Below are 23,617 nucleotides of genomic sequence, written 5' to 3' on the forward strand. Positions count from 1 at the left end.
CACTTGGGCCAAAACTAGTTGCAGATTTAAATTTGTGATGAAATTTTGTGTTTTGACGTCGCACTACCCTCCTCCACCTATCCCCATTAATTCCCAATATTTAACCCACTTCAATGATAAAGTTAGTGTACGCTGTCACTTGTCTGTAACCACCTGCATTTCAGAACTACAGAATTGCCATGTAGTTAATAATGTTTCAGGATAAACTCTTACTCACGAGCAAATATGTGTTTTCGTGTATTCAATGATATATCTGCCATTAACATTCAAAGGAGTTTTTCCTGGGGGAGATGAATAAGCAAGACAATACCTTACCCCCCACACAAAAAAGGCACTGCCTCAAAGTGAAGTTATTGGATTCCTGCAGCCACCTTTGCAGTCTGGGAATAATGGATTCATAATAATTAACGTGACTGAAATGAGAACGTGTGAAAGATATAATTTTAAATGTGACATTACTTTTCCAGTACGGGAAACATTCACATGTTCGGTCTTCAGTTGCATTCCCAACAGGCTAACCTCCGTGACAGAGTGGTTAAATCAGCTATGGTGACAGGGGTTCCAGGTTTGAATCCCAGCCTATGCATGTTAGTTTGTTGTGTCCCTTCATCAATTTCATATCACTAGTCCATCACAATTAACAAAAATGATACTAAACAAAAAAAAAAAAAAAAAATGAAATCAAACCAATTCCAGTGGGAGTTCCAAAATTTCTAAGGTGACTCAGCATTGAAATGATAATTTGAACTGCTTAAAAGAAGAAAGTGGATTCTGGTCTAGTAAGCAAACAAAACCGCTATGAGGACTAGAACCACAGAGTTCAGTTTATTACATTTATTTTTTACATCTTATAAATAAATTGTAGTATGATCTTGTTCTTGGTAAATGAAATGGATTTCTTAGTTGGGCTTGCATCACATTTCAATTCAGCTGGTACACTTACCCTTGTTCAAAGCCTGGAGAGCACACACAATCCTTAACTGTAAATATTTCACAATTTGAATTCTGCCAGCACAAGAAATTCTGTAATGTGTGAATTGCTTGGACTTCTAACCACAGTATTATTATTATTACCAACATTTCAGACTTCTATCTCCATTTTCAGGGTAGTGTATTATGTTTATGTCTGTGTTTTTACAAGCATATTCTCCCATTGAGCATTGAATATCAGAACAGCAGATCTACATATCCATGAAATATAACTTCAGTGTATGTTTATGAATAAGGTCCCAGTACTCTTGAAGTTGGTTTGCTCTTGTGTTCATCGTAAGCACTATTCAAAACATTGTGGTACGTTGTTAAATAATTACATAAAAAAGTGCCAGTACGGCAAAATGCATTTAAGTATGTAGGTAAGAATATGCTCACCTTATCTTTTCCAAAAATAAAACTCATGTTGTACAAATAAGTTTATGAACATAAACAACTACAATTTTATTTTACAAGCATTCTGTATATAATCACACCATCATGGCATCTTTACAAACAGAAATTTACAATCCAAAACTCCAAAACAAAAATTACAGTACACTGTAAAATTTGGCTGCTAAGAAGTCTCATGCTATGACGACGGAACTGATGATGCAAGGGAACCACCCTGAACAGCCTAGAAGAAAAGTCAAGTTTAAAGTTTAGAAAAACTGGAAACAGAAACCCACATTGAACATGCATAAATGTGTAGTACATTGCTACAAATTATTTCAGGCAAAATATTAGTTATCACATTGTGTTCAAACAAAGGCAGCTTTTTGAAGTGCACAGATTCGGAATGCTCAAATTTAATTGATTTGCTTTTTTATCTTGAAATGTAGTTTATCACATATTTGAGATTGATGGGTGAATTTTACTTGTATTCCATGTAATATGGAGTTGTAGTTTATAGTTATCAACCAAAGGCAACCAATACTAACCAACTCACAAAATCTTGATCACAAAATAAATTTGAGCCAACTTCATGAGCAGGGGTTTATTGATGGTGTACACGGTCAGTGGTGTGCCCTCATTTTGCCATTTTCCCTGCCTCCTAATTTTCTTTTTTTTAGGAATACTGGGCCATAAGGGGGGGGGGATCTGGTATGACCAGGATCAGCAGAAGGAGGGGGGCAAACCCTGCCGCCACTCAGAGCTGCAAAATTGTAAGAGAAAAAATATGCCTATTGAAAACTTGGAAATTATAATATTACTAAAAAACTTTTCTGAAATAGGCACAATTTTGCAGTCAACCCAGTATGCAGTGCAAGCCTGCACTGGCAACCCAGCATGCAGAATCACACCAACACAGACAATCCGGTACACAGAACCGGACCGGTACTGTCAACCTGGTACAAAGTGCCAACCAGCAACATCACGCCACACACAAAACCAGACCGCACAGGCAACCAGACTGGCACCAAGAACCTGGTCTGCAGAATCTGACCTACACTGGCAACCCAGAACACAACCCAATAGGCATAAGCCAACCGACACCGGCAACCCAACATGCAGAACTACACAGGTGCCGGAAACCTGGCACACAGAACCTACTGACAAAGTCAAAGTCATAAAAAAGGTAAAGTGTTCCCCTGTGCATAGCACCACGCCATGAAGGCATATAGGGGGTGCAGGGGTAACGCCCCACACTTTCTTGATCCGGTCGTGAGTGGGGGTGATGTGATCAGCATCACGCCCCTGACCGCCTTTACCCCCCAGGGTTTCCCCCAGGTACCCATGTTATTCGACGCTGGGTAGGCGCCGGGGCCGCTTCCATCATTAGAAAAGTTCCCGGATTTGAAGTCATTCCATGCCAAATCAAACGGGGTCTGAACCTTGCCATCTCAGAAATTGATAATTTTTGGTGCAGTGGTAGTACCAGTAAAGTTTATGAAAACTGCCAAATTTCAGATTTTTTCGGGTCTTAGTTTTTGAGTTATTGACTTTTCAAAAAAAGCAAAAAATCCCAAAATTTGACGACATATTGAATTCTTTAAACAGCTGTAGATCAAAAACTATTTGACCTAAAGAGCTCAAATTGGTGTTATTCTCTCCAGCTTTTAATGAACTTTAATTTGAAATGCAATGTGAATGTGGTATTTGAATTTTGTTTTTTTAAAAAAATTGAAAAAATGTTTATTTTTTAATATCCCAAAAACACCATATTAAATTTTTTTGAGAAAAATGTATGTTTTGAAGACATCAGTTGACTATTTGTGCACAAAATTTCATAATGGGATGGCAATATATTTTTGTATTGTAATGTGTGCAAAATTTACTAAATTTGTTGGCTTCCATGTTAAAACCACAACTATATGTTGAGTGATTGATGTTGAAGTCTTCATATTAGTCTATTTTATAATTTTTGGAGTATAAATAACATGAAAATAACTATAATTTATCATTCTAATATCAGGTAAACAAATTGAAAATGTACGAGGGAAAATCATTAAATAACAGGAATCTGATTCTAAACTTCATTGAGATTTATGCACAAAGAAAATTTGTGTTTCGGCACTCAAAAAGGTTCCTTAGGAACACGCCATAAAGGTGCCATGACGATCGAGCAGTATGCGCCTGTGCAGTAGCTCTTACAGCATGGCCGCTACACTGTTGACTTGCACTGCAGAACAGCAACAAAGGGTTATTCTTTTATTGTGGCCAGAGAAAGTGACACCTTCTTAAACCTACAGTAGAATGAAAGTTCAGTACTGAGACAACTGTTTAAGTCAGGGGAGAGAGAGTATGAATGGGTGGAAATATTTAAAGACTGAACATGAAATGCCAGTGATGAACACCGAAGTGGGAGGACAGCTTGCGTGGCAACTGGGGCATTGAAACAGCAGATCGATCAGCAAATTGGTTAATATAGTACACTCTCCCCGGACTTAAAACAATTGTCTCTGTACTAACCCTTCATTCTGCTTTAGATTTCAGCATAGCATGCGCAGACCCTCTGATTAGGAAGGGGGAAGCCTTGATGAAAGTTCATTTAGAGAAAGATAAACCTCATTTCATCTCATTCTTTTATTGTATTGATTGGTATGGAACAGATGTATATAGTGTGTGTCCGGACCCACTGAAAATCACCGTATTAGAAGAATGCAAACTTCTGCGGCACCAATGTTCTTTGCTCCCCTCTTTTACATATGAACATGGTTTCATACAGCAGACTCAAAACAACTGCACATAATTTATTCATTTCCAACAGTGATGGCCATTAGGGGAGCTCTTTCTCCCTGACTTTTTGCCCCTAAACTATACAGCCTCTCAATGCCAAGCCTTGTCTACAAAGAAAAAATAAACTTCTTGCCCCTCCCACTTTTGTCACCCAATCACTGCTACTGATGTCTAATGTAGGGGCAACTTATCTTGCAAACTCATAGGTAACAAAACTAACAAGTAAACTGTATGGGAGTGTGAATAACAAGAAATTTGCTACACAATGAAGTTGGATAGTTCAATCACATAGGAAATCATACATCTTACGTAGTTGCTTGGTACTTTCGTCAGCTTGAAAATACTTAATTATGTAAAGAGCATAATATCATTTAATAGCGGTGATAAGATTCCTACTAAATTCCTAAGCAAGAGTACAGAGGTTGTTTCCGATCTATGGTGACGAAATTGCACACCTCTTGCAGTACCACCAAATGGGAAGAGAACGAAGCTGCCAGTCGTGTGGGCACGTTGGACCTTTGACTGTGCGTGACAGGTGTGGTGAGTGCGTATCGGGAAGAATGCCGCCGAAAATCAGTGCATGTTGGGAGGGTTACATACCTGCACTTTCCGAATTAAACTACAGTGATAGTGCCATTATAAAACTGTGCAAGGAGGGTGGATTCACTGTGTCCAAAAATGGCATATCACGGGTGTTGGAAGGGGCAGGTAAGGCGAGGCGTGGGATGATTCCTGTGGGGCAGAAACATGCCAACTCCCGGCCTGCTACTTGCTGCACTCCAGCTACAATTCGGGACGTCCGGACGCTGGTCATCAGGGAGAATCCAGCCACACAGAGAAGTATCGCGAACCGGCTACAAAATCACTGAAGACAATGCACACCATCATTCACTGCAATTTGGGTTTGGAAAAGCGACGTAAAGGGCATGTTCATAAGCTCAAAACAAGGTGTCAAGTCACACATCTCGCTCAACCTGCCTCTTCCTCTAAACAAAATGGCAGATGAAACTGGAATTCGTACTGTTCCTTTCACAGACATTCTAGTGAAGTCACCTGATGCCTCACCGATGGACTTTTGCACCTTCAGCCTACTGAAATGAGCCTTGTCTCACAGGAGCCCCACACCATTGAAGGGCTATGGAAAGCCTGTCAGGAGGAGTCGTTGAGGCTGGGCATGACTACACTTCGTGCCAGTCTCCTAGAGTGGAAACTTCGCTGCCGGGCAATTACCAAGATGCAGGTCCACCAAATAGAGCACTCTCGCAGGTGGCGACATGGTTTCTCTTAAAGTAGGTGCAATTTGAAATCGTCACCATAGATCGGAAACAACCTCTGTATTAGAGGGGAGAACTGCCCCTCTTGCCCCAAATACCACATTCACGTTGCATTTTAAATTAAAGTTCATTAAAAGCTGAAGAGAATGACACCAATTTGAGCTCTCTAGGTCAAATAGTTTTTGATCTACAACTGTTTAAAGATTTCAGTATGTCATCAAATTTTGGGAGATTTGATTTTTTGAAAGTCAATAACTCAAAAACTAAGACCCAAAAAAAATTTGAAATTTGGTAGTTTTTGTCCTCTTGATAGGTACAATGTATAAACAAAAAAAATTAAAAATCTGAATCCTTAAGGTTCAAAAATAGTTGATTTGACATGGAATGAGCCTATAGTGTAGAAAACTTGGTCCAAAACATGATCACTATTGTCAACTAAAGAAGTACTGAACCAGTTACAATAGCACTCACTAGCAATAACAAGGAGGCAGATTTTGGCATATTTGAATGCTTTTTCCTTTCCTTTTTCATATGCTTGCAATGCTGAATGTTCTTTCTTTGTGTTTCTTCTAAGATAAGCTGCAATTTACTTCTGCAGTTTCTAAATGACATAATACGTATTTTAAAGTTAACGTCTGTCACATGCTTGCGAGACAGTTGTCCCCTGTCTGTCTAAATACATAACAACCGAAGCAGTGTCATGTTCACTCTCGGTCATTTGGTTACTTCCATCACTATGTGTCTCCTTCCTCACTAACACAGTTCTGTAAAACATCTGAATCTGTTGTGTCCAGTCTTTCTCATTGATATTTTTCATACGTATTCAGTCCCTCAAGCCTAAGGAGTTTCCCCCACCCTACTTGAGAAGGTCTACAATATTTGACTCATATAATTTATTATTTGTGTGGGGCACTGTATGGAGTTACACACTTATCTACAAATATACAGAAAAGCAACGCAGGGTGGCCACTTTAGGACCATGATAAAATTGAAATATAATTCCCAGTTTTCAAGGCGAACTTTCCTAAAATTCAAGGGTACAGAAAGATGTTTTCTCATTTCAACCATAGGTATTAACACCCTCTCACCACCCACACACAAAAATACTAACAATATAAAGGGTCCGTGTGATTCCAATGTATCCAAAAATTCTAATTCAATTCAATTATAAATTCCATAAAAATTACAACAAAATGGTAGAATTTTGAACAAAATAATAAGATATTTACACATGTATCAGATCGGTAAAATAATCGGCAATTTTACCCATAAAGTGATATGCCTATATTGGCCGATACCAATAGAGTACCAATTAATCTGTCCCATCCCTAAATCCAAACATTGTGACTAACTATGGTACGACTGGATGTGTATACAGAAGCTTATAATATTAATCTGTGATACAAAATAAACATATCTACTGAATATATCTTCAAAATAGTTTGTATAAAGCAAGTTACTGAAATTGTAATTATTAGTACAAGAGTATATTTTAGCCCTTCAGATGTGCTTCAGTAGGACTTGTTGATAGATGACTTTCCCCGAGATTTTTATTTTTCTCAAATTCCCTGAGATTTCCAGGTTTTCCAGGTGTGTGGGAACCCTGGTTTCGGAGCTATAGCCCTTAATCCTCAATTCATTCCACAGTAAGAAAAGGAAAGAAAACAAAGGGCCTTTGCAAGTGCTGCTTGTAAATAATAGTAACAATGTATGTAATACCTCTGGACGTACACTAATGAACAAAAAGACAGAACTGAACTATAGTGTATAGTTTCCAAGAAATGGCATTTTAATTCTGCCCCACGATCCAGGCAAATTTTGAACATCGGGCTTTTTCCCCTGCTTCTCCCCGGCACCCATAATTATCAGACGTTGCTTAAAATGTTGCTTATTGCCCATTCTTATAAGTAGAATTTAAATTTTTAAAATAGATGCAGTAGTTTAGCAGTTAAGAGCCATTTATACAATGCGTTTCTCTGTCCTTTGTGCACCTGATGGTGGCCCGCTTAGCAGCCTGCCAGACGGCAACTTCTGTCAAATCATGTGTGATATCCCCACTATGAAAACCGCTAGATTCGAAATGACTTCAAGTTCTCAGAATTACAGTTACAATTACATTCAAAATAAGCATGTTAATTGCCACGTAGGATGTTGGAAATGTCCTCGTGCATCCACACATTTCTGGCATGGTTTTAGGAAATTTCGGAGAGCTCTGGTAACAAGACATGCTAAAAGGGCACTTAGTTTCCTAACAGCTCACGGCCACTGAAACACATGGCTTTGCACATAACTTGTGAATTTCTTTCTTAATCCCATTCCATCTCAGTTCAGTCGTATTTTTAAAGTGATTACGTGTTACAAGTGTTCTTGCGATTTTCTATTGTTTTGTAGTGTTTGTTAAGTGTGTAGTGTTCCAAGTTTTATGTGTGTTTTGTTATAGTTTTAATAATGGCACATACATACACATTACAACAAAAAAGTTTTCATGTACGATTCGTATGCGATTACAAATTCTTGCTGGGATGTTCGTAGACGATTTTCAACAGAATTTCCAGGTGTGCCTGTTCCATACAGAAATACTGTGCAAAACCTTGTGAACAAATTCAGGGAAACAGGATCTATTCTCGATACGAAGGGAATGGTAAAATGGCATGTACTTACCGAGGAGAAATTGGACGAAGTCGGAGAAAGATTAGAACATTCTCCTCAAAAATCGCTCTGACGACTTGCACAGGAAACAGAAATTTCCGTAACAACAGCATTGCGAGCTACCAAATTTTTAAAACTAAAACCGTACAAGGTCACTGTTGTCCAGAAACTGCTACCATGCGATAACGACAGTCTGGTAAATTTCTGTAATTGGATTTTGGGGAATGTTAATGGTGGGGTAATTGATCCACATTTAATATTCTTCTCTGATGAAGCATGGTTCCATTTAAGAGGCCATGTTGTGTCAGAGAATAACAGGTATTGGAGCTCAGATAAACCCAATTTTATACACGAAACTCCTTTGCATGACCAGAAAATCAGTGTTTGGTGCTCAGTAAATCAATACAGAGTTATAGGGCCAATATTTTATGAAAATACCATAAATGCACAGAGATACAGGGATGACATACTCGCACCATTCTTCGAACAACTAACTGATATTGAATGCCAGTCAGGGTTTTTCCAACAAGACCCTGCCATCTCACACACAGCTGAAGAGTTGTTGGATCTCATCCAGTACACTTTTGAAGACCAGGTTATTAGCAAAGAATTGTGGACCCCAAGGTCCCCTGATCTCACTGTATGTGATTCTTATCTATGGGGGAAACTGAAAAATAAAGTCTGTGCAACAAATCCCCACAAATTAGAACTGAAGGAGAATATTGGGAGAGAAACCGAAGCAATTTCAGAAGCTGAACTGTTGCGTGTTAATGTAAATTTCCTGAGAAGATGCCAAGAAATGTGTGGATGCAGGAGGACACCATTTCCAGTATTTCTTGTGACAAGGTACGTGCTTATTTTGATTGTAATTGTAATTAACACTTTAATGATTGTATAACTGTATTTGTTGCAGGAATGAATTTGGCATCTCTGAGTCCGATCTGCCACCTTCCAAATTAATTTTTCTCAATTATTAAAGGCCGTGCCCTCCCATCTTACGCTTTCGACGCCAGTGTTGCCATGAAGCCAGAAGTACACTCAGCGTAAAGAAATTATTGTAGTTTAGTGAAACAAAAATAGGGGACGCTGCCAGTTGTGCCAACTTAAATGAGTCTGTGGGGCTTGAGCCCACACAATAATTTGACTGTTATATTTTTTATTAGAAATAAAGTCTCTGCAATTAAGAAAACAGAAGTTTTCATCATTACAGACTGAAAGAATTCTCGCAAGTTTAATTACCAACTGTTTTCAAAATGTTACATAATTTTTGTATGATACTTTTCAGTGTCCTATATTATTTACACCATCCATGGTCACATCGCTATTAGAAAACTAAGGGAGGATAAATAAGGGCTTATAAACAGGATGAGGATTGATAGGCACTAAACATTCTGAACAATTTTCATCATTTTCATGGATTAGGCACTGAAAAAGCAGTTATGCTCGAAAGAACACTTGTAACATAAAACTGGCACAAAAGAACACTATAAAACATGAATACCACTCAGAAATAGCACAAGATGGTTTTTAAACATAAACACCTACATTATCTGGCCAAGGAACAAAAGAAAAGGCATTATGGCAAATCTTTAGCCTATTATTGTATAAAATTTAAAACAAATCTCCGGGATCGGCCCACAAATTTCCTAAAAACCATTCCAGAAATGTGTGGATGCATGACGATAACATTTCCAAGATCCCCTGCGACAATTAACGTGCTTATTTTGAATGTAATTGTACCTGTAATTCTGAGAACTTGAAGTCATTTCGAAGCTAGCGGTTTTCATAGCGGAGATATCACACGTGATTTGACGGGAGTTGCTGTCTGGCCTGCCGCCGTTATGTGCACAAAGGACAGAGAAACGTACTGCATAAATCTGTCCCATAATATTACAGGGGTAACAAAGAACTTTTCCAAATGACGGTAATAACAGTAACTATGCATATATTGTTTTGTAATTTGTATTTCATACCTTCATATGTATACTAAAGATCAAAAAAGAGAGAATAGAAATATCATTTGTAGTTTTCAAAGAATGCACATTAATTACTGCCATGTGCTGCTGGTCGAAATATCGCACCATTCGTCTCTAATGGAAATACAAGTGTCGTTCGAAATTCGACCATCCACACTCCAAAAGGTTAAATGTTACATGAAATAAAGAGTAAACAGAGACTTTAAGGAACATGCAACAATTAAGGGTTGAATGGGGATTCAGAGGCAAATACCCAAACTTTGAAATATTCTGAAATTGTGCAAAATTTCCAAATGCCATAATTATTATTGTTGTTGATGTTGTTTTCTCCCAAAGTTAGGGGGGACGGGCATTACATATCCTCAAACAGTGGTCTTTTGTTGTGCTTTCAGTGTTCACAGGGCCAACTATAGAAGCGAAATTACGGATATTGTTTCGTAAGCTGGCAACACTGCCACTCTTATACATTGTTATTATTATTATTATTATTTTGGCAGAGTAGTATCAATCTGTTTTCAACAAAACTTTGCGTGGTTGTAGGAATATTACACTGCTACATACTACATTTTTCTTTTTACTTCTATCCATCGGAGCAGCATTTTTTTTTAAAAAAAGTTCAATTTTCTTCTTCTTCTGTTAACACAAATTATTGAGAGGCTCAATGTATCAATATCAATTTTACCTGCACAAAAAGCAAACTGATTTAATCTCTCTATTACAATCAGTTCTCGACCAACAATTATTTTTGTACTGTGGGGGAAGCTTGCTAAGCACGTGCATGTGAATAGGTCCCATCCTGAGAGGCTTTACAGGCTCACAAGGCTTGGTCCACTGGTTAAACATTAAAGAAGAAAATCATACTCTATATGAGCGTTCAGTATGAAGAAAATAAGTTACTGAAGGTGGAAAGTGTTTTGGAATGTATTAAAAACAAACATTTATAACATACAGCTGTGAAGTTGCTTGCAATAATTTTCGATGTGTATCGATGGTCTGTATGGATATTTATCGAATATTTAAAAGAGCGATAAATGTTTCCACATTTTATGCATTTCAGATGATTTATGGGGTTATTTAACATATTCATTAAAAATTACATTATTTTGATATTAGGAGGTGTACTGGCAACAACCTTTGTGTCTCCAATGTTTTTGGCTGATAAAAATAAACAATTTGGTACCCAACCTTCTTTGCCTCTGGCATGCAGTACCATAATATGCTTGCCACGTGATACAGGAGCATTGAGTGCACAAGAACCATCATCCCATCCCCTTTTGCTGACATCATGAGTGTCATACCATGTCTCATCACTCTGAACAGTCTTGCCAAATACTCATATCGCCAAGCCACTATTCGTACAGATTTTATGAATATCTGCCTTTTGTTTAAAACACGGAACTTGAAACAGCAGTCAACACAAATGTCTCTCTTGGTAAGGGAACTCTCACACTTCTTTTACACACATTAATAGTTTCTTTACCGTGGGTGATTTGCTTTGCAAATAAAATTCATACCGTTCACGATTAATAATTTCACAGCAAAAACTATCAACTTTTGCAAATCTTTGTTTTTTATTTCTTGGTTCTCTTGGCTCCCTTTTCACCACTTTCATAACTGTAGACCTGTTCAGCTTAAGAATTTTTGCTGTTTCAACAACTGCTACTCTCCATAAATTATTTTTAACCACATATTCATGTAAATTGCAAATCATTTTCTGACTCTGCTTACTCAGGGTTCAGGTGCCATTACGAATATTAGCAGGGGCATTGTTGGTAAGATATTGATCCAGTTGAGAGGGGTAGTTGGTTGGGATAGATTAATGGGAAGTTCTTCATTCAGTGACGTTAGACTTCCAAGGTCTCCACATTGTGTAAAAAACAGCACAACACAATAACACAACCTAGCAAAGATAACGCAACTGCAACCTCATGTTAAGAAATCTGTAAAGAAAAATAATTGGCAACATCTCATTTACTCCACATGCACTTGACAGCATACTGGGTCAATCCATGTCAAGTTGTCCAGGATATGAGAAAATCGTTGCTCGACAATTTCTAAAAAATCTAATTTTCTCTGTGCAGTTACTGTACCATGTTGTTAGCTGAAAACAGTCATTATTTTAATTTTAGTGGCTGTAGGTTTTGAGTGGCAGCCATATTTGTTTTCCAAGATCCGCCATTTGGTGGTGTCGTAAGGGGTTACCGAATCTGAAATATCTCCGCCCCTAATTATCCTATCGATGTGGAACAAAAACCAAAATGATCAGCAAACTGTAAGCTACAAGATTGTGTATTAGCCATTGATATATATGAATTATGAAAGGGTGAAATTTACATTTGAAAAAGTAGGTCATTGACGCTAAAAGTCCTGATTTTAGCGGGATAATATTTGCAAGGGAAATGGTCCGGAAGTTGAGCTTTACTGGATAAAGAGCTCTGATATAGATGTGCTCATTCACCAAGTTTCAACCCTTAGACATGCCCCCCTTTTTTCGAGAAATGATTAAAAAGTTAGAAAAGTGAAAAAAGTGCACCTTTCTCTGGTGGGGGACCTGATAAAAAATATACAATCCCTCCCCATAACAGTTCGGTATGAATATATTATGTACCAAAATTAGGATTTTCAGATTTCATTGTAAGTGCACTTTTTTCACTTTTCTAACATTTTAATCATTTCTAGAAAAAAAGGGGGGCATGTCTAAGGGTTGAAACTTGGTGAATGAGCACATCTATATCAGAGCTCTTTATCCAGTAAAGCTCAACTTCCGGACCATTCCCCTTCTTGCAAATATTATCTGCTAAAATCAAGACTTTTAGCGTTAATGACCTACTTTTTCAAACATAAATTTCACCCTTTCATAATTCATATATAACAATGGCTAATACACAGTCTTGTGGCTTACAGTTTGCTGATCATTTTGGTTTTTGTTCCTCACCAATAGGATAATTAGGGACGGAGATATTTCAGATTCGGTAACCCCTTACGACACCACTAAATGGCAGATCTTTGAAAACAAATATGGCTGCCACTCAAAACCTACAACCACTAAAACTAAAATAATGACTGTTTTCAACTAACAACATGGTACAGTAACTGCACACAAAAAAAAAAAATAGATTTTTTAAAAATTGTCGAGCAACATGGATTGTCCCTACTCTCCGTTCTTGGACGGACACTATTGGTGGGAAAGGTTTGAGGGGAGGACTTACTGGGCTCCACATTGACTTGACATATGGTTGGTAGAAGGGAAACTGATCTTTCAGAACTTTCTTTGAAGTAAAGTGGTGTCCGATGTGGACTGGGACTTTACTGTCCTCTTGACACAAAATGATAAGTAGGTTAGTTTTTGCTACAATAAATGTCAACACTTTTCTTTCATCTGGGTATGACTGAATAACGTAGCCAAATGTCAGGCACACCAGGTACTGACCTCTGACAAGACAAATGTTGCCAGTACACCTTGTAATATTTTTTTAAAAAACATAATTTTTAATGAATATGCTAAAATTAACCCCATAAATAATTTGTAATGCATAAAATGAAAAAAAAAAATCTCTCTTTTAACAATTCGATAAAAAACCCCAGATACCATCGAAAACTGCAAGTAACTCCACAGCTGTCTTCTATCCATACAAAATCTTTTTTACAGTTTGCTAACTTTTCCCACATACTCAACGTTCATGTAGAGAATGATTTTCTTGTTTTATGTTACACAGACAAAGTTAATACCCCATGTAAGTTTCATGTGTCTATCACTTTTTGTACGAAAGTTACGTACATTCAAATTATCAGTTGCATGACTTTTGGACACCCTGTACTAGCCAACGATGCTAGAAATATGGGTCTGTAGGTGGGATTTGCTTCAATTCTTGGAATTATGTGGGCAATGGAATTCTCCCCAGGCATTCGCAAGGTACTGATGGTGATAAATGATATATAAACCATAACACACAAGTTTATAAAATGTATAGTGCATATAAATCAACCCTCTTGTGATAACAGATTGAACTCGGCACTACCTGCTGCCTCATGTCTGACCGTAATAATGAAACACCACCACCACTTCCATGCAACATAATACGAGTTTGTGAAATAACACATATTGAACTTATAATCCTGATGTTACATGTGACAAGTTTCTTTCTGAGCACAGTGAAAATTATGTCTAGTACACTATATTGGGGCTTCCTAAGAGTTAAATATCATGTAAAAAGTTCATACACTTACCTTACTGGCTACAAATGAGTCGTTCAAATCCCGCTCACAATTAGCGTACGCAGTTCCAACACCAAACCCTATTCCAAAATGGATGGGCCATGCACGTCCTGATCAGGAAATAATAAAAATAAATAAATCACAATTATTTTTCTTAAAATATGTAGTTTATAACCTAAATACCTTATGGCACACAGAAGATTAAAACTGTGTAATATAATGAGAGGTTATTATAAAAATATGGCCTGAGCAGTCTCTAAATGAGGATATAGCAACGTACCGGCAAAGGACAAAAAGACACACAGAGAAATATCTAAGTTGTGTAAATATTGATGAAGCCAAAGAATGGTTCTCTCGAGCTCAATTTCCATTGGTGGCACATAGTGCTTTGGACCCCACTTTAAACTGTAGGTCACGTCCCAATTAGCTTATCTGGGCATGAAGTGGATTTATATTTTTCACCAGGCTGAGTTTGGTGGAGACAACAATGAACTTAAATCTGCAGTGAATGGCTGGATCAGGTGAGCATTATAGCAGATTAGAGGAATCAGGCAATTAGAAAGATGTTTTCTTACTTCACAAAGTGCTCAACTTTCCTTCCTTTGTACACCATAAGTCACATTTACACGTATCTTAACCAGTGCTTTTTTTTCTGGTAGTACGCACAGGCATACCATACTGGCACCTTTTAGTAGGTGAGAAAAAACTAATGATATTTTATTGTAACGAAAGAAATGTGTGTGCAATTACATAGATGCATGATCATTTACAAACAAATAGCACAATATTTTGAGTAATTATTATAATGGACAGAGTGAAGAGTACCGGAACTTTCCTTCCCAGAAAAAAAAGCACTGGTTTTAACAAGGGACACTACACAACTTGTGGGGTTATTTTGGAATGTATCAGAGGCATCAGTCAGTTGAAAGTATTTGATTTATAACTTACAGAAATATTCAGGATATGCAGGCCACTTAAGATTTCATCACACATACATGCTACAAGGTAACCAAAAACGTGCCTGCCAAGCGATCGGGAGTTAATCTGACCATCGACTGTCAGTAATACAGGCATGTTGCGCACACACAGCAGTCATACCTCGTCCAGTGTCGAAGAGAAATGGAGGTATCGAAGCAGCTTGTTCGCGTGTGTTTGGTGTATGATTATAAAGTGGGCCTGTCAGCTGCCACATCAAGTCGCCGCATTTGCCAGACATTTGGGGAGAATGCTGTGAACAAACGCACTGCCAGGCATTGGTTCCAGAAATTCCGTTTGGGAGATGTAAGCCTTTCGGATGAACCTCGCAGTGGACGACCACATGTGTTGGATGACGAGGCCCTGAAAGCAGCCATCGAGGAGGACAATGGTCTAACGTGCGATGAACTTGCAGAAAGGTTCCATGTTTCCGCTGAAACAGTCAGACTGCACCTGCATGGGATAGGGAAGTCATACAAGTTAAACAAGTGGGTACCCCACACATTGTCTGCAGCCAACAAGGAACGAGTGACAGCCTGTTTGTCCTTGTTGACTCAGCACCTGAAAACACCCATATTTGATTGCTTGCTCACTGGTGACGAAAAGTTGGTCCTCTATGACACTCCCAAGCGTACCAGACATTGGTTGTCGGCACGTGACCCTGTTCCTCACACCTCAAGACCACTTCTGCACCCACGAAAGGTTATGCTCTCAGTATGGTGGAATTGTCGGCAAGTGGTGCATTACGAGCTCCTTCTACCTGGTCAGACCATCACTGCTGACCTCTACTCTCAGCAGTTGCAAAGGGTGCACCGTGCATTGCGGCAGAAGGAGCCGGCATTGGTGAATCACAAGGGTGGTGCTGTTCCTGCACGACAATGCCAAGCCACATGTGGCAAAGAGGACCCGGGAGAGCCTTCAGCAACTTGGCTAGGAGACACTGTGCCATCCACCATATTTACGGGACCTTGCACCAACAGATTACCATCTGTTTCATTCCCTCGACAACCACCTCTGGGAGATCCTTCGCAAATGAGGGAGCCCTGCGGAACACACTCACGGACTTCTTTGCATCCAAGCCCGCCGAGTTTTATCACCAGGGTATTGTGCAGCTGCAGGAACATTGGCAAAAGGTGTTGGATGCTGATGGAGATTACTTCGAAACATAAAGGTACGTACCCTCCACTGTATTGCTCTTTGTTTATCACTGCTCTAACGGCAAGAACATTTTTGGTTACCTTGTACTTACATGTATTATATTACAAATGTAATATTTACTTACGTCGAAAAAGTACCAACGAAAAAACCACGCCAAGACCAAATCCTGCTCCTGTAAGCAAAAAAATAGGCAATTAGAATGATCAACTAATAACAAATGCCAGCTGATTGGCACAACAATATATATTGGATAAAAGCAAAGAGGGCCAAAAGGGCTAAGTAAAAATAACCTCTTAACAGACAGCTGGTCTATATACACTATATTGCCAATAATGATCAGACTCCTGTAGGAATGTGCTTACCTGAAGCTGATCTGCTGTCGCTGCTATCACTGTCTCTACCCTTTGAGTAAAACTTTACAATCAGGTTGCGGAAAACATTAGCCAGTAGTCGTTTTCATTCTTCCTGCCAAATGGCGAACAGCTCGGAGGTGGTGTTTGAGCTGTTTGGCCTGGATCGCAACCAATGCTCTACCTCATTCCACACATGTTCAATGAGGTTGAGATCATTGCTCTGAGGTAGCTAGTCAAGTTCATTCACTCCCATGTCATCAAACCACTAGATTACAGCTGGAAATGAAAAGGGCCAAATCCGAACCGTTGCCAAAAGGTGGGGAGCACAGAGTTGTGTAATACTGCATGATAGGCATCAGAATTGTTTCCAGGCATTGAAACAAGGGAACCAACACCATACCATAAAAAACAACCACATACCATGAGTCCATCCCTGCCAAATTTCACAGTCGGGACAATAGATTTGGTAAGAACCACTCCCTGGGCATTTTCTGTGTCCACACACATCCATCAGATCGCCACAACACGTGGCATGATTCATCACTCCACGGGATGTTTTTCCATTGTTTTGTATCACTGTAATCAACATGTCACGTTCCGCGTAGTAATCATTCGCTTATGTGCTGCAGCTTTCCCATGGAATCATAGTGCCACCTCTCATCGGATGGTATGAGTACTGGTGTCACTTCCCAAAACCATTTGAAAATCTGTGGCCTGCTTGTACCTCATTAATTACTATCAATCATTTGGGGGGGGGGGGAGCTTCCAGGGTTGCGGATGTGTTTTATCACACCCTCAAGTTTCCATTTTACCACTGACTTTCTTATTTTGCCAAAAAAAGGGGGGGAGGCTTAAACCCCCGAATTAAGCCTGCCTCCATCCGCATACATTTGAGGGTGTGTCCTTAGTGTCCTGGTACCTGTAAATAAACCAGGATCAGTTGCTCTGAATTTAAATGGTTCTTTGCACCACTGTAAAAGACATAGCACGTTCTGGTTAGTAATCACTGGCTTGTGTGTTGCAGTTCTCCCAAAGAATCCCAGTGCCACCACCTCTTGCTGGATGGTGTGTCCCTCTAGATGTGACATGCAGTACAAAGATCATTATCTCTATTTTCAATTTTCATTAGATGAGTCCCATAAGAGCACGCCTAGTGAGAAAATGGAACAGTCCTCTAGAGGGCACCGTATCTTGTGCATATTATCTGGAACCTGTCCAAAATTTCACAGATGGAATGACCAAATCAGTGGGTGCTGGTAACCATATTCCACTCAGCCTCTCTCAGCTACGGTATACATGTCTACAGTGCACTCACTGTCCTGAATGACTCATTCCAGTGGCTCATGACGTGTATTGATGACGTATGGGTAATCCTTCTTACAGTTCAGGGGGTGTCTGGACATTATTGGCAATATAGTGTATGTATATGCACCTCATGATGGTTTGATTTGATTTGAATTTAAAATTTTGGGTGCGTCAGCACTAAGGCGATTGTGCACCAGTCACATTATACGGGGTCCAGCCCCTTATCATTACACATAACTCTAACGTTGCATAACTAAAATCATAAAATATTAAAATCTCCTGACTTTCGTTAAAAGCTGAGGCTGTAAAGGAGCACTCAGCACAAATAAGGACAAAACACAGGACAACACAAACAGAATTATACTGGCTAAGGGGCCAGAGCCTCGTTAGTCTGCAGTCCAAGGCGTACTATGTGGAAGTGAGGTTGACTATTGGATGCACTACATGGAAGGAGCAACCCTTACACCCTGCACCCCATGATGGCAATTAACACATCATTTCTCCAAAACTAATATTAATTTGTCTTTTCTGGTCATTTATATGTACATGAATTAAAATAAAACATAATACAAGTATTGGATGTTTGTTAAAAAGCTGGTTTTACTTTATATTTCATATTAACTTCAAAGTGTGGGCTTTTGAAATTCATATCAAATGTTCAGTTTGGTTTATTACAGGCTAATCTCCAAACAGGAATTTTTGTGTAAAACTTAAATTTTCTTCTAATTACTGTCTACAGTAAATAGTTTTCCTAGCATGATTTTATTTGTGAAGTACTGCACATTTTAAAAGCACATGGTTGAAAACCTCCCATCTCAAGAGGTTTATGATAGGTTTACGAATTCACATGAAAGCTTTGATTTTACTGTACAAAGTTCATATTGACATGTATTTTACACACTTATATGCTGGGGACTTAGGCTGTAGGGTCATTCCATGTCAAATCAACCAATTTTAAAATAATTGGTTGCATGACCATTTCAGAAAAAAATCATTTTAGTACGTAAAAATCTGATAGTACCAGACACCTATAACTTTTTCGTTTTGTCAATTTTTGACATTCGTGCTTACCTATCTGCTTCGCGGAACATTCTTGAAGGTTTATTCACGTTTTTTTGATGAAAGTTATTGCAATTTTGCACATTACGAGTACTTTTTCCTCGTAGTCTTTCCACTTGCCTGAGACACAATATGGTTCATACACCTTTCTAGGTAATCGCGCGTTGTGCTCATGTTTTGCCGATTTTCATTTGCAATGCAGTGTTTCAACCTTCGGAACCCAAGTAATGGCCGTGAACAAAGCTCGTGACAATTTTTTTTTAAAGTTTTTCGCATTGGGCTATCCGTGAATGAATTTTGGGGTTATCCGTAACGGAATCTGTGTGAAATGAAAAAAATGAAAAAAAAAAAATAGTTTCAAATTTTTGAGTCCAAATTTCCCACAGATTCCGGGCTCCGCCCCTGGGGTAATTGACCTACCGCCCCAACCGCTACCATGGCCCCGCCTCTGCTCCAGCTTTTTCTATAGACTTCCTGTTAAAGGCATGTTAGAAATTGGCAGTTACCTGCCCCCAAATTTCACCACACATACACGACACGTCATATTAGGCAAACATAGTTACAATATAATCATGCACATTTCAGCAGGTTAGATTACGTAAACATACTAAAAAATACCGCATATACCCATAGCCCATTCCTTCTAATGAGTAGCTTACATTCACTGCCACACTTTGAACATTCAATTCCTTCCTTCACGATCCCATGTTCAATTACAAAATCCACTGGATCTTCCACACCCGGTACAAATTTCACCACGCATCCACGACACGTCATGTTTCTGACTTTTGTTTCAAATACAGACGGGTAGAAACACTGCGTCGAAACACCGGATACCCAATGAACATGAACAAAACACAATCACAACGCGTGATGATGTAGGAAGGTGTACGAGAAAAGTGTATGCGTGGCAAAGGCTATTCTCCGTCGAAGAATTAATTGTCAACAAACAACATGAGTTTCCGCTATGAAACATTCCCACATCACACAAAACACCTTGCAGATGTTAGACAATGCTACACGAACTTATTACCGTAAATAGTTTCTTCTGTAAAAATTAAGAAATCTGTCCGGGGACTATCAGATTAGTACCCTCAAAAACCATAAGAGCTAGAGATCTGCAACAAAATTAATTTTGTAGCTAATGAAGTATACTTTCTATGATATTCATGTACGTTTTGCTTAAAATTGTATCCTAAGTACAAAAATTATGGTGGAAACAATAGTTAAAAAATTGGATTCTTAAACCCGATTTCTTCAATGAAGGGGTTTAGTCTAAATCTTGATTTTCTTTTGTTCATGCAGGGCTTCCTTTGTGCCAACTTTCAGAATTTTTGAATAGGACCCATCTGAGATATTTAATCCCGAAAACACACAAAACTAAAACTGTCAAAATTCAATGTAAAACTTCCATAGTGTCACAACACACTAATTTATTTATTTCATCATTTTTAACATTCGTACTTACCTATTCTGCATTGCAAAAGATTCTACATGGTGCTATTTTGCTTTTTTCACGAAAAAAAAGTTCAATTTTTGACATGGAGAGTAATTATTAAACCACTGACGTTAGCCCCAAAAACCATCCACAGGTAGCCCCAAAAACCACTGACGTTAGCCCCATGAACCATCACGGGGACGAGGTATGCCTACAAGGTTAGGTTCCATTAGCACTCATTTCGTTTAATTTAGCATATACGGACAACATCGATTTTTCCCGATGAAACAAAATACCAACAAGAACTTCTAAATGCTACAGAAACTCATTTCGGTAAATAGTTTCTTGTGTAAAAATGAAGAAATCCATTGGGACACTATCGAAGTTTTACCAATAAATAGGTCCATATTTCACATGCGTAAAAGTTGGTTGACCTGAAGTTGCAAAAAATTCATTCCATGATATGCGTTGCGGTTCTAGGGGGGTTCACCGGCACCACCTAATGTTCATCTTGTGCTAGTTTACTATCCTTCAGACAGATTTCTACAGAAGAAACCACGGTACCAGTTAGATATAGTAAAAACACATTTAACTCTTTTATTTCTGAATTATTTACATTTGTACTTACCTTATATGCATAGCGGAACATTTTTCAACTTGGGATTATGTTTTTTTCACTGAAAAAAACGTAATTTTTCACATTACAAGCATTTATTGGTCGTTGCTTATTCGCTTTCGTTACACAATATGGCGGGCAAATCTTGACTCACGTTGTCAATCGTCAGCTGATATGCAGTGTTTCCAAACATATGAAGCAAAAAATGCGGTAATTGTTTACTATCCTTTGGACACCTATAACTTCTGAGTTTCGTCAATTTTTGACATTCGTACTTACCTATCTGCTTCAAGGAACATTCCGTGAATGGTTTTTGGGACTATCCATCCGGAATCGGTACGAAATTTAAACAAAAAAATTATTTTAGTTTGAAATTTTTGACTCAAATTTCCCACCGATTCCGGGCTCCGCCCCTGGGGTAATTGACCTACCGTTCCCCAACCGCTAAATGTTACTGAAACTACTTACCGTAATAAGTTCCTATAGTATTGTCTAACATCGGGAAGGTGTTTTGTGTATAATTCAGGTAAGTTTTCCGTATCCTGGAAATGGATTTCTTCAAATTTAAAAGTTTGGGTCTCATTTGGGGGCAGGTGGCCAATTTCTAACATACCTTTAACAAGAAGTCTATAGAAAAAGCCGGGGAGCCGAAGCGGAGGCGGGGCCGCGCTAGCGGTCAGGGGCAGAGCCTGGATTTGGTGGGAAATTGGAGTCAAAAATTTCGAACGAAATTTTTCTTTTGTTTACATTTCGCACCGATTCCGGGATGGATAGCCCACCAAAACAATTCACGGAATGTTCCGCGAAGCAGATAGGTAAGTATGAATATCAAAAATTGACGAAACTCAGAAGTTATAGGTGTCCGACGGAAAGTCAACTTTTACCCTTCTTTCATAAATGCACACTGGATGATCCACAAAAATATTTTAAATTGGTTTAAATTTTATTTTGAAACACTACTAGGTGGCTCAGTCGGTAACGCATCTGACTGTCATGCTAAAGGGTTCGATAAACGGCCTGTTCAAATCCGGGAACTTTTCTAACGTTGCAAGTGGACCCGGCGCCCACCCAGCGTCGAATAACATGGGTACCAGGGGGGTAAAGGTGGTCAGGGACGTGATGCTGATCACATCACCCCAACTCACGACCGGATCAAGAAAGTGTGGGGCGTTACCCCCACACCCCTATACGCCTTCATGGCGTGGTGCTAAGCACAGTGGAGCACTTTACCTTTTTTTTTACACTACTTGAAATGTATGATGCTATGTTTATTTCAGAAGGTGTAAGCCGCCTCGGTGGCCGTGCACGCTGGGTAGTCTTTCGATCTCGCTATCGAAATTCCTGGGTTCGGTCCAGGCACAGATGCACTTCGTAAATGTTATTTCATCAATTTCACCTAATCATTACTCATTATCACCATAGCGAGTAGCTAAAGTGGCAGCAAAGCGATGTACATTACAAATGCAAATATTAATTGCCAGTGTCTACAAATCTGCTACTGTATCTTGAGTTCAAGTTTCGGTATTTGGATTCTTATACATACGTGTTTATAGAAACTTACACGACACTAGTATTTAATCTACTTGCCTGTTTTTATTATTGCATCTGTTACACACCGGTCCCACTTGCGACCCAACTCATCTTCCGACCTCGCAACGGCTGCCATTTTGCAGAGGTAGTTATAAGCAAGGTATATTAAATGAAAGGTAGAACCAATAACCAAAGAGGTATACTTTTTGCCAATAACTACCGCCAGATCTCGGCAGTTGGCACCAAGACGTGACGTCACGACATAGATTGGCAATGGCTGAAAAACCTGAAGAACGTCAGCTGTTCAGTCACAGACCATTGCACTCTTGGTATAATTTGCAATTTAAATTTTTATATGTATGTAGTATTTCATCACATTTTATTTAAACATTCGGAATTAATAAAAGATAACACAAAACAAGACTCTGAATTTTTGTGTTGTGTAGAATGGACTTTTCCACTACGACATAAAAAACATTTTAAATCCATTCATTTTAACCACAAAAATGAGGTGAGCAAAATATCTCCGCGGTATTTGTTTTGGTTCTTGAGAAATATGCCTTCTATTACATATCTAGTCTGTGCCTTCAAACATCGCTGAAATTACACCTCCTACGTCACTGAAGCACAGGGGCGCACTTGTCAAAATTATTGGGTGGGCTCTGATCACTGAAATAAATTATTGAATGACTCACTCTCTCCCTTTTTTTAAATTTTGGCCTCAGTGTTCGGAATCTCGTAAAAGCCCATGAATTCCTCAAAAATATCAATGGACATTTCCACTCAATTTTTTTTACAACAATTTTAAAAACTACACCCTGGAAAAATGACCCCTGCAAGTTCTCGCGCTTCTCTGCGTCCAGTTTAAGGCAGAAACGAGACTTCCAAAGTTGCGAGGCTAGCGTTGCGCTGAAAACACG

General features: G+C 38.8%; 1 protein-coding gene across 1 annotated transcript; it reads right to left on the minus strand.

The window, feature by feature from the left end:
• Positions 1 to 1,396: 1,396 nt before the first annotated feature.
• LOC145987160 (MICOS complex subunit MIC10-like) lies at positions 1,397 to 22,867 on the minus strand. The gene is made up of 4 exons (XM_083121669.1): positions 22,755 to 22,867; positions 16,521 to 16,568; positions 14,276 to 14,373; positions 1,397 to 1,606 (listed from the first exon to the last, which is right to left on the minus strand). Exons 1-4 carry the CDS (start codon positions 22,831 to 22,833, stop codon positions 1,562 to 1,564), a joined length of 270 nt encoding a protein of 89 aa, XP_082977795.1. The 5' UTR covers positions 22,834 to 22,867; the 3' UTR covers positions 1,397 to 1,561.
• Between the last annotated feature and the right edge of the window lie 750 nt (positions 22,868 to 23,617).

This window comes from Lepisma saccharinum, chromosome 4, assembly GCF_977018435.1.
Source record: "Lepisma saccharinum chromosome 4, izLepSacc3.1, whole genome shotgun sequence".
Classification (NCBI taxonomy): domain Eukaryota; kingdom Metazoa; phylum Arthropoda; class Insecta; order Zygentoma; family Lepismatidae; genus Lepisma; species Lepisma saccharinum.